We start from the raw sequence: 16,011 nt of genomic DNA, 5'->3' as shown, positions 1-16,011 counted from the left end.
TTAAACATCTCAAAACAATCAAAAATACTGAGAGGCAAGTGAGTGTACAAAGTACTTTTGCCCTGAATTTTTCTGCCAAACCCTGGAAACCCTGACTTCCATCTCTGATTACTTACAGCATGTGAGGAATAGGAGACAAAGGTCAGAGCTTGGCCAAGGCAGGCAATCTAATATAAGATACCCACATGATGCTGGGACTACAAAGGGCTACATCCATAGTACAAGGGAGAATGAGAAATAAACTCTACCATGTGGAAGGTCAAGAAATAGCAAGGAATGCTTTGATGTTTCAGCCACGGTACTGAATGGAAAAATAAAGAAGCTCCGCTGAGAATCGGCAACTGCAAGTCAGTCCTCATTGTGATTTGTAATTTGTGCAACTTGTATGGTTCAAAAAAAATCTCAAACAGAGAATATAATGCAAAGGGTTCCAGATTGATGTAGCACTCCCAGGTGACTGGCAGAAATAAACACAAATCCTCTCCCAAAGAACTCAAAATCAATCTAGGTCTCAAAGCATTCACACAAATAAGTTTCAAGGAAAATAATCAGCTCTCAGTCAAAAATCCTAAAATACATAAAAAAAATGAATGAGAACTCAAAGAACCAAGACAGCAGAAACAGACTCAGAAAGCCTTCAGATATTGAGATTAACAGAGAATATAAAAACCATTTTTTATATCTAAAGAAATAAAAGAGAATATTGAAAGTAGGAGCAGGACGCATACAGATTAGAAAAGAGTTAAATAAACCTTCTAGAAATAAAAAAATACAGTAATTGAAATTTAAAACTCAATGGACAGATTAAGCAGCATATTAGACTCAAATGGAGAGAATTAGTGTACTGGAAGATAGATATGGAAAAATTTTCTAGAGTTCAGTCTAGAGAAACAAAGAAATGAAAAATTTAAAAAGGTTAAGAAACATGCAAAAAAGTACAACCTAAGTCTGATTAGATTTCCAGAAAAAAGATTAAAGAAGAGGCAATATTTAGAGAGATAATGGTTGCGTATTTTTTTCAGAACAGTTGAGAGATATGAATCCTCAGATTCAACAAGTCTGAATTTCAAGTAGAAGAAAAAAAAAAGTTATTCACCTTTCACATCACAGTGAAATTGCAGAACACCAAAACAAAGAGAAGGTTCTTAAAAGTAGTTAAAGAGAAAAAGCCCATCTCCTGAAAAGGAAATAAAACCTAACTGGAGACTTCCCAGTAGTAACAATGAAACCCAAAGACATTGGAACTTATTCAATGTACAGAGATAAAATAATAGTCAATCCAAAATTGCATACCAAACCAAGTTAAACTATAACTAAATCACAGGGGAAAAAAAATACATTTTCAGACCAAAAAAAAAAAAAAGAGCTTACCATCACAAAAACTTCACTAAATCAAAAGGATTATTTCAGGCAGAAAATGGTCTCACGTGGAAGTTATGAGTTGTTAAAAGAAACGATGGGCAAAAATATTGGTATACACGTGGGTAACACTAAGTCAACATTAATAGTTAAATATTCTAACGTTTAACTGAAATTATAACATGAGATACCTACCTCAGCTTCCTCCTGGAGGTTAATAAGATTTTTATTATTGAATTAGGTTTGATGTAGATGGGCACTCTTAATTTTTTTTTGACATTTTTTTTCTGGCCCCAAACATCAGAGAAATTTGTAGTCTTATAGCAATTATTCTTAATATGGGAGCATATCATTATCTGTACATTAAAAATGTTAAAAGAAAAAGAAAAAAAAGAGGACTCACCAGGATATTGTTTTGCTGTTAGCTCTAGTTTATGAGACAGCAGCATAGCTCCAGTGGTGTTATCTATTGTATAAACCTGTACAGAACCACTGTGAAAAACAAACAGACTTTTAGTGAAAAAAGGCAAATACAAATACAAAAAGCATTATTATGGGAACTATTATGTTCTGCTGGTAGGAGCGTAAACTAGAAAATCATTTTGTAAATAATTTGCAGTCATCTCATAAATTTGAACAAATGTATATCCTATAATCTAGCAATTTCACCTCTAGATATATCCCAGAAATAGCCTTAACAAGAGACACGTACGATGTTCATTATAGTATTGTACATAAGTGCAAAAAAAGGAAAAAATCTGATTATCTAGCATTAAGAGAAAGGAAAAATAAACTGGTATATACCACATAACATTGAAAATGGATGCATTTAGTCACATGCAGTAAAATGGATAGCAAATATATATAGAGAGAGAGTGAGAGCGAATAATTCTGTTTCTCTACAGTCAAAAAAACATTCAAACACATTTGTTTAGTTAGTTAACTAACTAACATTTGTTAGTTAAACACATTTGTGGTAAAAATACAACAAAGAGCTAATGTACACAAATTCCAGATTAGTGACTGCCCTGGTGGACACAAGGGGAATAGTAAAGCAGAGGTGAAGCGGAGGGCTTCATCAGCACTGGTAATGGGTAATGTGCTATTTCTCATGTTAAATGGTAATTTACAGAGAATTTCATTTTATTGTTTTTTTTATATCTTAAAATATCTACACACACGACACATGCTCTTTTGTGTATATGGTATATGTAATTATTTCACTAAAAGATCTTTACAAGGGTCAAATTTATGAAGGGCCAGAAACCAAAACTAAAAATCTACATATTACTTTCTAAGGTACATCTCAAAATTGAACTATAATGATTACTAAAAATGCCATTTTTGCTTATGGAGCTATTTTTAGATAAAAAATTTAACACAAGTGTTGTTTTTAAAATACTTTTAAATCCATGGCTACTTTTGCACACATTAGGATGACACTGGCCTATGACTGCGAGAATGTTCTGGCACTTGTGTGTGCTCCTGTGTGGTAGGAGAAGTCAGGTGGTTTCCCCACAGCAGCTCTGATCCATTTCCAGCCAAGTCCGACTCTTCTCAAGGATTAAGCCTGGGACTAAATAAAATACCTGCAACAGGCCAGGTAGTTATCCCACAGGGCTGAAGTTATCCCACAGCTCACTGATGCTTTGTTTTTTGTTCTTTTTCCCTCTCTGTTTCATTTTGGATAATTACTCTTGCTATGTTCTTCAAGTTTATTAATCCTTTCTTCTGCAATGTTTGCTTTGGGTGTTTTTTATATCTTCTATGTTTCAGTTTAATACTCAAAAGGGACTGTCTACATCTCTCTGAAGTTCTTTGTGCCACTCTCTCCTCTTTGGTGTCTGTTCTGCAAGCCCTAGCTGCTTTGGTCTCCCCAGACTCTCATTTCTACTTACTCAACTCAGGAAATCTGCCACGATCTGTCTCCCCATCCTCTTGCTGGTGCCCTGGAAACTCTCTCAAAGTAATTAAGGCTGGGGCAGTTATAGAGTTTTCTTATTTAGTTTCCCATCTTTCAGGGATCACTGCCCTTCCTTGCCCAATGTCCTATGTCTTCAATTCAAAATACCTGTTTCATATTTTTGTTCATTTTCTTAGTTGTTTCATGTGGGACACAAAATCTGATCTGCTATTCCATCTTAGTCAGAAGCCAAATGCCTGGAATAGATATCTTTCCAGACCACCTGCCCACTTAGACACCTTGCTGAAAGATAGCACTAAGTGGCTAGCAGGTATTTACTTTAGCTTTGCATTTGACAACTGTCAAGTGCTAACTCTGGGTTGCTGACCTCAACAAGTCACTGAGGAGTCCAAATATTTCTAATGTAAGAATTAACTGCTAAGTCAATACACACAAAAGACTGACACTGACCCTTGAAGTATTCTACAGTGTCTATATTCTGTAAATTATTTTTCTTTCCATTTCTCATCAGCCCATTATAAGAGAAAAATACTTTTTCATTAAAAAGACACTACTACTTACTAACCTCAAAGCAAAAAACATCTCTATAATAGAGATATGGCTATTATCACCATAAGTGATCAAATTTGGCACCATTAACACCGGGACAACTGATATTATCGCTACATGATGCCATAGGAAGTACACAACATCACCTATGACAAAAATATTTAACCAGAATCTAATTAAACTATTAAATATAAAAGTAAGAGTTAAGTTGTAAGACAGATCCTCTGCAAACTGGCATTCTATAAGAAAGCTGACTTCTTACAAAACTCTAAGGACACCAGCTACAGCCTACTGTTGAAGGCAATTAATCCTGGTAAGTGCTGGTGGATCAGGGCTAGAAGCCACTAGTCTGTCATGTCACACAGCTACAATCACCACTTTTACCCCAACCCATGATCATGCCAGAAGAAGAGCTGGTACTCTCCCAATGGATGAAAACTGAGGTGACTGAAAGGCAAACTGAGGTGACTGAAAGACTGAAGGCCAAGATTCCACCTTCACTATCCTGGGGGAAGGGCAAGAGTACCTCTCCTGGAATAGACATCTAACACCCGGCCTTGCTAGATCCCTGGGTGCTAGCCCTGAATGTAAGCAATGTGGAACTGCACACCCACCACTGCTCCTGTCTCCGTGAGTTTCCTCTAAGTGCTGATGTGCGAGCTTCCTAGTCATTGACTTTGACTGGCTCAGTAAGAACCAGTTTCAAGGTTCCAGTCATTACAGGTGTTAGAGAAACTAATTAAATGCCATTATGAGGAAACAATGAGACAAATTTAGAATGTAGGACATCCTATAAACAACTGACCTGGACTCTCAAAAAAGTTAATGGCATGAAAATAAGAAGAAAGGTGTAAAGATCGTTACAGGAAAAAGGTGACTAAAGAGAAATAACCACCAAATATAATTCATGAATGTTGACTGATTCTGGTCAGAACAAAGGTGCTATAAAAGAAATTTTGGAAACAACTGGGTTAATTTGCACATGAATTGAGTATTAGATCTAATTAGGGATCTATCATTAATTTTCTCATGTATGATAAAGATATTGGGTTTATATAAGAGAATGTCTCTTCCCCCTGCAAAAGCCCCAGTAGATAGTTGTATGTCATAGCTGCACGTCCTTCTAGTTGCTGTATGTGGGACACGGCCTCAGCATGGCCGGAGAAGCGGTGCATCGGTGCGCGCCTGGGAGCCGAACCCGGGCCGCCAGCAGCGGAGAGCTTGCACTTAACCGCTAAGCCATGGGGCCGGCCCATAATGTCTCTTTTTTTGGAAATCAAGAAATAACGTAAATGTCCATTAACAGCATATCGGACAAATTATGGTATATTCACACACTGGAACACTATTTAAAAATCAATCCAAAAAAATGATTTCAGCTACTGGCAAACATGGATAAATTTCACAATGTTGACCGAAAAGAAGCAAGACACAAAACACAAGATATGATTCTATTCATATAAAGTTCAAAATCAGGTAAAACTAAATTATGCTCTTTAGAAATGCATACATTGGTTTGGTAAAACTATCAAAACAAGGAAATGACTATCAGAAAAGACAGAAAATTGGTTACCTTTAAGCTAGTAGGGGAAGGGATGGGAGTTGTGACGAGAAAGTAGTAAAGGTAAAACTTATATCAGCTGGCAATGTTCTATTTCTTGACCCAGTTGTGAACAGATGGGTGTTTATATTAAAATTATTTGTAAAACTATGAATATTTGGATTATGTACTTTCCTGTATGTTTTTATTTTACAATATAAAAGTTAAAAAAGATATTATAAACTTTATGCCAATGTCTGTATGACACTGTATATGAAAGAAACCAATTCCTAGAAAAATGTAACTTGCCAAAATGACTTGGGAAGAGAGAGATAATCTAAATCTTCTTAAATCTGTTTTTAAAACTGACCTGAATCAGCAATCCAAAAAATTCCCACAAAGAAAATTCTAGTCTCAGATGGTTTCATTGACAAATTTGATCACAACACATTCAAAGAATGAACAGAGAAGAGAACAAGAGACGAACCCTTCTTTGACTTGTTTGATTGAGACAAGCATAACCTTGGTTAACCAGGAGAGTAAGAAGAAGAAAAATTATCGGCAAAATGTATTCAATGAACATAGATTTAAAAATTCTAAACAAAATGTGACCAAATCAAATCTATGAATACGGAAAAAAATACGCTTTTCCTTCTTTCTTGTACTAAGTTAAGTTTACTTATATTTCTACATTTATCTCCTCAGTGAGAAGTAGTACATTGAGTATGAGGATTCCCCACTTCACAAAGAGATTATTGAGAATGTAATGAAAGTGGTAATTTACAATATGTGTAGTACTTACACTAATAAAAATACTTTGGTACCTAACTTGAAGCAGCTAGAGACTATATACTAGATGTGTGTTTTATAGAACCAATAAGTCTCATTTTGAGGGCAAAATGGAATTTTACATTTAAGAAAGAGTTTTGAAGACTAAAAAGCACTACACACATTGTCAGGCATTACTATAAGTATTTAACATAATCTTTTTATTTGAGCTAAAATATAAACTTGACAAAGTCAGATATCTTTATTGTTTTCTAATGTATCCCAAGTGCTTAGAATTGTGCCTGGAACACGGCAGACACACAGATATTTGTTGAATGAATAATTTGTATTCAATTTTACTTCTTAAACCTGTATCACTTTAATTAAAGCAAGAAACTAATTTTATGTGTGACCTTTAAATTTGCTCATTAACTAAGGCACACTCACTAATTCAAAGGCAATGTCAAGACTGGTGTCATAAAAAGAAAGTATTTAAAAAAAAGAAAAATAAAATATCTTTCTGATCCTCTTTTAAACAATAAAGAACCTAAATTTTAACTGATTTAATCTTTTAACTTATAACTCAATTTCCTACCACTGAAGAAAAGCTCACTTTTACAAATTAAAATGCTTTATCTCCAAAATCAGCCCAACTTTGTTTGCTTCAATCTAATAAAATACTTTTAGATTTTATATTAAGGCTGATTCATAAATTATGATGGACATGACAAAGTTTACAAGCGTGTTAAGAACATCTCATGTTTAAAAAAACATTATTTTTGGCAACAACTTCTAAAATGCAGAAGTCTATGTTAATTACCTCGCACAACCAAATGCCATTAGTCGATACTTGTTATTTACTGCTACACAAGTTCCATCAATAATGTCTTGCGGCCAAACTCCATGAAGCTGCTATAATAAAGAAAAATAGTTAAGGTTTAAAAAGGGTTCTCCAAAATATACTGTAACCAATACGATTCTCCTTCAATAAACATAGTTTCATAAGGCTTTATTTGGTTTCATCTGGCTAGAAAAATATCCCATCAGGACTATCATCTGAATTTTCTTTCTTAACACATAATTTCATTAATTGGTTCGATAAATATTTCCACGAGCTCAGTTCAGTGCTAGTCTATTTGTAAAACACTAAAAAAGGGATATTCGATCTTCAAATTCAAATTAAATGAAGATGACTTCCCTGTTAGAATATAAAACTCTTGATAGCAGAAATTGCATCTAACTTGCTTACTATTATTATTCTCATCACCTAGCACATAGCGTTTAACTTTACAATCGGTGGAAAATAGTAAATTTTATTTGGTCTTTCCTTTAGAAGCGACTCATGATTTCAACTGCTTACTATTCTCTAGTATTCCTTTGCTTTATAGTATAATGGTTAATAGCACGTTATCTGGCAGCCTGATATAACATCTCATGTCTACCATTCACTTGCTGAAATGATTATTTGACCTTTCCAAGCTTCAGTTTTCTTATCTGCAAATTACTCACCTCTTAGAGTGTTTTGAAGACTAAATGAGAACATACATACATGCAAACCAGTTAATACAATGCCTAGCATTCAACAAGTTAAGCATTCAATAAATAAAAAGCTTAAACATTAAGTTTATATGCTATTTAATTCTGAATATAAATACAGAACAGATTCAGCTCCACTGTCTGTTTTTATTTGTCAAATCAAGAGTATCTTAAATTACAAATTCTACGGCAAAAGTCATCATGACCGTTAGGTTAGTAAGCACGATAAACAGCACACCACAATACAGAACTTTATTTTTGGATAATCCCAAAAGTAACATTGGAAGATCCAACACAATTACAACTCTGTTTGAAATATAATACTACAGATTTTATTTAATTCCCAAATGAGTTATATAATCTATTATCTAAACGTGGAATATGTTTTTTGCAGGAATTTTATTTATTCTTCAATTTTAATAATAAAACTAGACATTATTTTAGATAACAAAAAATGGTAAAGATAGCATTGAGCAATGTTTCTTTGAACCACTGCCCAGATTGGAATTCATTCATTCACTCCTATAACAAATATTTTCCAGATGCCCACTAGTCACCAGACACTGCTCTACGTGCTGAGGATGTAAGGCAGCAAAATCCCTACCTGAATCCCTGCCTTACATTTGTTAGGAGACTGACAAGTTAAAAAAATTATACTGTGTATTGGAGGCTGGTAAATGCTACAGAAAAAAAAAATAATAAAGCAGTTATAGGGAAGAGGGATTATGGGGGAAGGATTTAATATTAAATGGTTTTCCCTATGAAGGTGCCTTTAGAGGAAAGTACTGAAGGAGATACAGGAAATACAAAGGCCCTATCGTAACAACATTTCTGGCATGTTCAAAGAACATTAAAGAGGCCTGTGCAGGGGGAGTGGAGGGGAAAGGGGGAAGAAGTAGTAGATGAGGTAACAGACAGAAGGTCCGATTTACAAAGCTTTGAAAGCCACTATAAGAACTTTGGCTTTTTCTCCAATTTATATATGGGTAGTCATTGGAGTGCCTTTAATTTTTTTAACCTTTTCTATTATGAATTATAATATATTAGAAAAGAATGCACAACACAGAAATGCACATCTCAATAACATCACAAAGTAAACCTTGCGTAATTACCACTCAGGCCAAGAATTATCAGTACCCAAAAGTCCCCCAACAATGTCCCTTCCAATCAATATACCCTCACCCCTACCACAAAAGTAACCAATATCCAGACTTAACATGGTAATCACTTCTTTCTTTTCCTTTAAACCATTACCACTTAAACATGCATCCATACAAACTCTAATTTAGAACTGCCTATTTTTTATTTTTCCTTTTACATAAAATAGAATCATAGCACGTGTTCTTTGGTGTCTAGCTGTTTTCATTCAACAAGTTTGTGAGATCCATCCGTGTTGTTGCATCTAACCATGTTTGTTTACACTCACAGGGCTTAGTCCACTGGGCCTCTGGCCTCCCCTACCCTGGCAGTTCTTCACTGTCTTATTTGTTCTCCAAAGCCTTTAGGCACATTTAAAAAATATTTTTTCTCCGGCTTTTCTAGTTGTCCTCAGCAGGTTTTGTCCTAATTATCTAGATCTACTGAAGGGTTCTGAGAAGAGGAGTGGCACAATCTGACATATTTTAATACATCTGTTAAATGTATTAAACAATGCTAAATAGAATTTTTACAAAGCACTTAAATAATGCCTAATATAAATATACCATTAGTGTATTCCCCAATGACCAGCAATACATATGTGTTGTTTTTTCTTGTAATTTATACTTTCTGTTTATAACTTATTTAATAATGTTCATCTATTTTTCATTATTTTTTAAATCCTTAATTTACTGGAAAAATTTCCTTAGCCAAACAGTAAGAAAAGCTGATACACAGAAATGAGTCAACCACTTTTTCAGTTCTAATATTTTTGTTTTCAGTAAAAACACTTAAATCCCCAGTATACACCAACAAAATGAAAAGGCAACTTACTGAACAGGAGAAAATATTTGCAAATCATGTATTTGACAAGGGATTAATATCCAAAATATATAAAGAACCCATATAATTTAACATCAAAAAAAAAAAAACCCCAAACCAATTTGATTAAAAAATGGGCTGAGGATTTGAATAGACATTTTTCTAAAGATGACACAGAGATGGCCAACAGGTACATGAAAAGATGCTTAACATCACTATTCATCGGGGAAATGCAAATCAAAACCACAATGAGATATCACCTCACACCTTTCAGAATAGCTATTATCAAAAAGACAAGAAATAACAAGTGTTGGCAAGAATGTGGAGAAAAGGGAACCCTTGAGCGCTATTGGAATGTAAATTGGCACAGCCACTATGGAAAACAGAGTGGAAGTTCTTCAAAAAATTAAAAACAGAACTACTGTATGATCCAGAAATTCTACTTCTGGGTATTTATCCAAAGAAAAAGAAAAGCCTAACTCAAAAAGATATATGCACCTCCACGTTCACTGCAGCATTAGTTACAATAGCCAAGATACGGAAATAACCTCAGTGTCTATCACAAATGAATGGACATATACACAATGGAATAGTATTCAGCCACCAAAAAGAATGAAAGCTTACCACTTGTGACAACATGGACAGACCTTGAGGGCATTATGCTAAGTGAAATAAGTCAGACAAAGACAAATACTGTCTGATCTCACTTTTATGTGGAATCTTAAAAACAAAACAAAACAAAACCAAGCTCATGGATACAGAGAACAGATTGGTGGTCGCCAGAGGTGGGTAGGTGGGGGTGGGGCAAATGGGTGAAGGAGTCAAAAGGTATAAACTTCCAGTTATAAAAAGAAATAAGCCATGGGGATGTAATGTACAGCATGGCGACTACAGTTAATAATACTATATTGCATACTTGAAAGTTGCTACCAGAGTAATCTTTAAAGGTTCTTATCACAAGAAAAAAAATTTTTTTAACTATGTACGCTGACGGATGTTAACTAGACTTATCGTGATGATCATTTCTCAATATACACATATATCAAATCATTATGTTGTATACCTGAAACTAACATAATATTCTATGTCAACTATACCTCAAAAAAACCTTTAAAAAATCCCAAACATAATTACAAATATATATGCACCTTGTAAAAAAAAATTAGATTCTCAAAAGCTTATTATATTCTTATTTATATATTGACATGTTATCACAAATGTATTATTTAGTACCTTACTATTTGAATAAAGTTGTTAATGGAAAATATTTTATTAGGAATATGAAAGCTGATACCATGTAGAAAAAACATGCCCTTCAAAACTTAAAAATCCTTTCCAGTTAAAGAGAGCAGACTGAACATGAATATTTAGCTTCTCAGACTGTTAAAACCCAAATTTTTATAACACAGAAGATTTTTTTCAAAAAGCATAAACTGGTAAGGACAAAGAATGGGAGAGAAGATAGTTATCAGAAAATTTTGGAAGCTGGGATGCATATGGATGAGTAGAATCCTTAACTGGCAGTAAAGAACGTTGAGAAACAGCTAAATTTACATTGTAGGATACACAAAAGGCTTGGGAATTTAGATGTCTCTGAAAGGCTGAACTAAAAGCAGTAGGATTGGTTCAAAGCCTGTTTAAGCAGCAGCTGGGTCTTCCCAGAGTACCTCCCAATTTGAACAGCTACGAAATATCCCACCTCCAATCCAAAAGAAAACTGGAGATTTTTCTTTGGAGAAAAACAAAACAAAAAAATCGCAGTGGTCTCTACTGAAAACAGTAAGTGAACGTTTACATCCTGAATTTGGACCCTCTAGTGTAACTCTTCCATAATTCTAATCCCAGGATATTGGGCCAGCCAGGTATACTTTCTCTGGAAAGGGTTACAGGACTCTTCTCCAATGAACACTGCATACAGAGAGGGCAGGAAAGGAAATAACTCAGTTAGCTGACCCTATGGTGAAGATCAACCTAACCCACAGAGCCTCCAATGAATCCAAATTTTCATTTTGAGTCTCTGTCACAGTAACCAAATGAATTTATTAATTAATCATATGTTAATTAACCATTAACTATGAAAGGATCTCATACAAATAAAAGAATAAAGGGAATCCTCAGGATGATGATAATGGAGAGCCCAAAAATACAACTGTGTTAGAGGTATGTATAGCGAGCAACCAGCCCAGTTTGGAGCACGCCAGAAGGCTCCAAGAGAAACGTCTTCAAGAAGAAGAAACAGAACACCTAATGCATTTGAAAGAACTGAGAGGATATTTACAAAACCAGCAGACAAGCTGGGGGTTAAGTTATGGTAAGTACATAAAAACTAAGCAAATGTAAAGAACAATTATGAATTCCCAGTGCAAGGGAAAATCTGCAGTAAAGGAAAAATAATCATAACATATTTTAAGGCTCAAGTACTAATGGGATTTATATATCAATACAATATAAACAATGAATAGTAATCTAATCAAAATAAAATAACCAAACTTGGAAGGTGGGAAGAATATACAAATGTGGTGGGAACAGGGAAGGGAAGTAAATGGTCATTTTCCACAGCGGGAAGTCAATAAACACAGCCTAAAAACTAAAAATTAAAGGAAACATTCAGGGTAGTGAAAATAAATATCAAAATAACCAGTAAAGGAATAAAAAGTAGTTGCCTCTTAGAATGAAATTGAGCATGAAGACAGCAGGGAGGAGGGCAGGAACTATCATTTTTCTTCAACATGTCTAATTCATTTGTCTACTTCTAGTATTTATATGTATAGTTTTGATTAAAAAAATTAATTAAAAACCACCACTAAAATCTTACATAAGGAAAACGAGAGAGGGATTTAATAGCAAAGACCAAAATTAATAAATGCAAAACAAAGAAAATGAACATTCAAAGTCAGTAAGTCATACCTCTGCAGTAAATCGACTTGACACTGGTGTAATAAATCCAACTTTACCATCGTTAAACACAACAGCAAAACCATCAAGTGTGGCACAGTATTCCATGTCTCTGATGTGCACATCTACAAAGCCCAGGAATGAACCTGCTGATGAAAAAATAAGTATATGAAATATGAATATAAATATAGTAAATAATTCTCTCACATTTTTGCCTGCAAACTCTGTAAGGACAGTTAAAAGGGCAAAAAAATGACCTAACAACACTAAACAACTAAACTACTCCTTCCTACTGACACACACACACACACTCCTCCCTTGCATAATTAATTCCAAAGTAAAAAAATAATGTTCGTCCACAGAAAATATCTAACTAGATGATATCATATATTTAAACATCCGATTCTACCTCATGCAGGAAGTATAACTACCTCGAGATGACTGCAGATCTACTGAAAAGGGTACTGTGCAAAGATTAATAGCTTTCCTTCCATTTGTCATTCCTTCCCAGTGAATAAGATGAAGAAGTCCATCAGACGTAGCAACCAGGAGATCTTCCAGCACAGACTGTAAACTGTAGAGAAATAAGCAATTTAGAATCAATTACCTTTTTTTTTTTTTTTTTAAGATTTTATTTATTCATTTTCTTTCCCCCCAAAGCCCCAGTAGACAGTTGTATGTCATAGGTTCACATCCTTCCAGTTGCTGTACGTGGGACTCGGCCTCGCGTTGGACGGAGAAGTGGTGCCTCGGGGCGCGCCCGGGATCCGAACCCGGGCCGCCAGCATCAGAGCGCGCGCACTTAACCGCTAAGCCACAGAGCCGGCCCCTAGAATCAATTACCTTTTAAGAGAGCATAAAGTAATGAGTATGAATATAATTGCTCTGAAGAATATTCATACAGAGAAGATCAAGAAACCACTTACAAAACTGCCATTTATCTAAAATCTAGCTTTATAGTAGTAGCTTTGTCCATGTATAATTCAATCTAGAATCAGAAATTCTGGAAGAAATGGAAGGCTATGGGTGGCAATAGTCAGAGACATGAGTTGGATTAAAAACTAGAAATACCGAAACAGCAAATTAGAAGATGTAAGGGTAAGTGATAGATGACAAGAAAGAAACAGAGAAACCATAAAAATAACAACTAACGACAGGATGACAATCTGGAGCCATGGAGTATAGAGGTAACAATCCTCTAGCCCTGTCCAACAGAACTTCCACCAGTGATGGAAATGTTCTGTATCTGTACTATCCAACATAGTAGCCATTAGCCACAAGTAGTCATTGTACACTTGAAATATGGGTAGTGTGACAGAAGAAGAACGGAATTTTTAATTTTGTTTACTTTTAACTAATTTAAATTTAAATAACTTCATTTGACTAGTGGCTACTGTACTACAGAGCATAGTTCTAGTCCACTGTGTTTCTAGGGTATCATTTAGTCTCACATTGTTCATTCACTCAACAAATGTTTATTAAGCCTGTGCTGTTGTGACAGGTGCTATGCTCTGTGTTGGAGATTCAAAGGTGAATAAAACATAGTTTCTCCCTTCAGAAGACCTCTCAGTTGATTAAGTACTGAAAAGTAATTATGTAGTACGATCTCAGCCTCACGGGTATTTGCAAAGAGATTTAACATTTACTTACCTAAAGGTAAATAAATGCCTACTTTGCTTACTCTTATATGCCCAGCCCCTAGGGCCGTGCTAGTTGTATCTGGCACTAAATATTTGTGGGAGGAAGGAAAGAAGAGGAGAAAGGACAAGAGAAAAGGGGAATCCACAAATGAGACTGCAAAAGTACTGGCAGAGAGAAAGAAAAAGAGAACCAGGGAAACTAGTGGAAATCGGCATCAAGAAAGCCAAGGGAATAAGATGGATTTAAGAAAGAGTACTCAAGAGTATCAAACGCTGTAACAAATTTAAGTATAGGGAAGAATGAAAAATGCTGTGTCTATAATATATACTCTATTATATACTATTAAATTTCCTTTCATAAGAAGAGTATATTTAAGAAATATTTTAATCCATAGTGATGAAAAAAAAGTTTTTAATTCTTAAACTAAACCTTCAATTCTTTGGAAAGTTGAGTTCAATGACTCATTCCCCAAGGATTTCAGACAATGAAGAATTTATCGTATTTTTTCCCCAATTATAAAAATATTGAAAAAGATTAGAATAACACATCCTCTTACCCAGCTTCATCTCTTGAACTTCAGAGCATATGTAATCAATTAAAATTCCCAGTTTACAGAAAGTTCACCTTTTAAAATATTATACAGTCGGCCCTTCCTATCTGTGGGTTCTGCATCCATGGATTCAACCAACCCTATGTTGTACTATGTTTACCATCCACGGTTGGTTGAATCCTTGGATGTGGGACCCTCGGATATGGAGGGCTGACTAAAGGACTCAAGCACGCGCAGATTTTGGTACCTGAGGGGGTCCTGGAACCAATGTCCCCACGGATACTGAGGGACGAATGTATGGTCTTTTATTTCAAATTTATATTTTAGTGATAAAATGTATGTGTAGCATGTGGTGGGTAGAACAGATCTGTTACTACACGCCAAGAGAGGCAATTTAGTAGAATAGTCATTGGTTTACCAGTGATTTTCATTCAGCAGGAGTCAGCCTAGGTTTTTCCAAACTACACTCTCCCTCTTCCCTACTCCCATCTCCCTAGAAGAATCACTGCATATGACAGTTAAGAATAATATCAAAGTTACCCTCCAGAAATTTAACTGCTGCTAGGAAAACTCAACACTGTTCTGACAAAGTTAACACAATTCAGAATCTCTACAACATTATCATCCACAATGCTGTGACAAAAAATGGCCAGATGTGTGAACAGGAAAATGTGACCCAGAGTCAACAGAAAAATCCATCAATATAAATAGACATAGACGATCTTGATGTTGTAATTAATAGATAATGATTTTAAAATAACTATAACAAACATGATAAAGAATCTATAGAAAAAGATAGCTATATCCTCCTCATTTAACTGAAAGTAAACAAACTCATTAAAACAAAGGCTGATGTCAGTTATTAAAGTACTGAGTATTTCCATAATGGTTAGTAAATAAACCTTATTCCAAGCTATCCAAGTGCCTGTCCATCACTGATTGCCTCCCTCACAAAGATCTAACAACTAAAGAATTAATTCTTGGTATCAGGGGATGTCAGGACCTTGTACCAATAATCAATATCCCATGTATTTTCATGCTATATAGGTTTTTAAATATTTTGGAAACCACTCAAGTACACAGAAAATACATATAAATATACTCTGAGTTATGTCCTCAAAGAACCTCTCCAATCACTGACTTCATAGGCTTTATAACAGCTGTCTGGTATCCCAGATGTGCTTTTTTTTCTTTTTAAATTTAGGATCTTAGAAGCAGAATTCTAGGATCTTAGAAGTAGAATAGTTTTTCTGATTAATCAGATATTCTTTTTTGCGTGTGTGTGAGGAA

General features: G+C 34.8%; 1 protein-coding gene across 4 annotated transcripts in view; it reads right to left on the bottom strand.

The window, feature by feature from the left end:
- RIC1 (RIC1 partner of RAB6A GEF complex) overlaps positions 1-16,011 on the bottom strand; it is a 154,554-nt gene that overhangs the window by 34,325 nt on the left and 104,218 nt on the right. For 3 of the 4 annotated variants that reach the window (XM_004436819.3, XM_087444556.1, XM_087444555.1), the window contains 4 exons: positions 12,962-13,104; positions 12,543-12,679; positions 6,961-7,052; positions 1,763-1,851 (listed from right to left, as the gene is read on the bottom strand). In XM_004436819.3, coding sequence (XP_004436876.2) covers positions 1,763-1,851; positions 6,961-7,052; positions 12,543-12,679; positions 12,962-13,104 — 461 coding nt within the window. The remainder of the gene's footprint in view (positions 1-1,762; positions 1,852-6,960; positions 7,053-12,542; positions 12,680-12,961; positions 13,105-16,011) is intronic. The other variant, XM_087444554.1, reaches the window with a different exon arrangement.

This window comes from Ceratotherium simum, chromosome 20 (genome assembly GCF_057802395.1).
Source record: "Ceratotherium simum simum isolate JZ-2026a chromosome 20, ASM5780239v1, whole genome shotgun sequence".
In the NCBI taxonomy this organism is placed as follows: domain Eukaryota; kingdom Metazoa; phylum Chordata; class Mammalia; order Perissodactyla; family Rhinocerotidae; genus Ceratotherium; species Ceratotherium simum.
The sequence above is the reverse complement of the archived record's forward strand: the minus strand, read 5'-3'. Positions and strand labels throughout refer to the sequence as shown.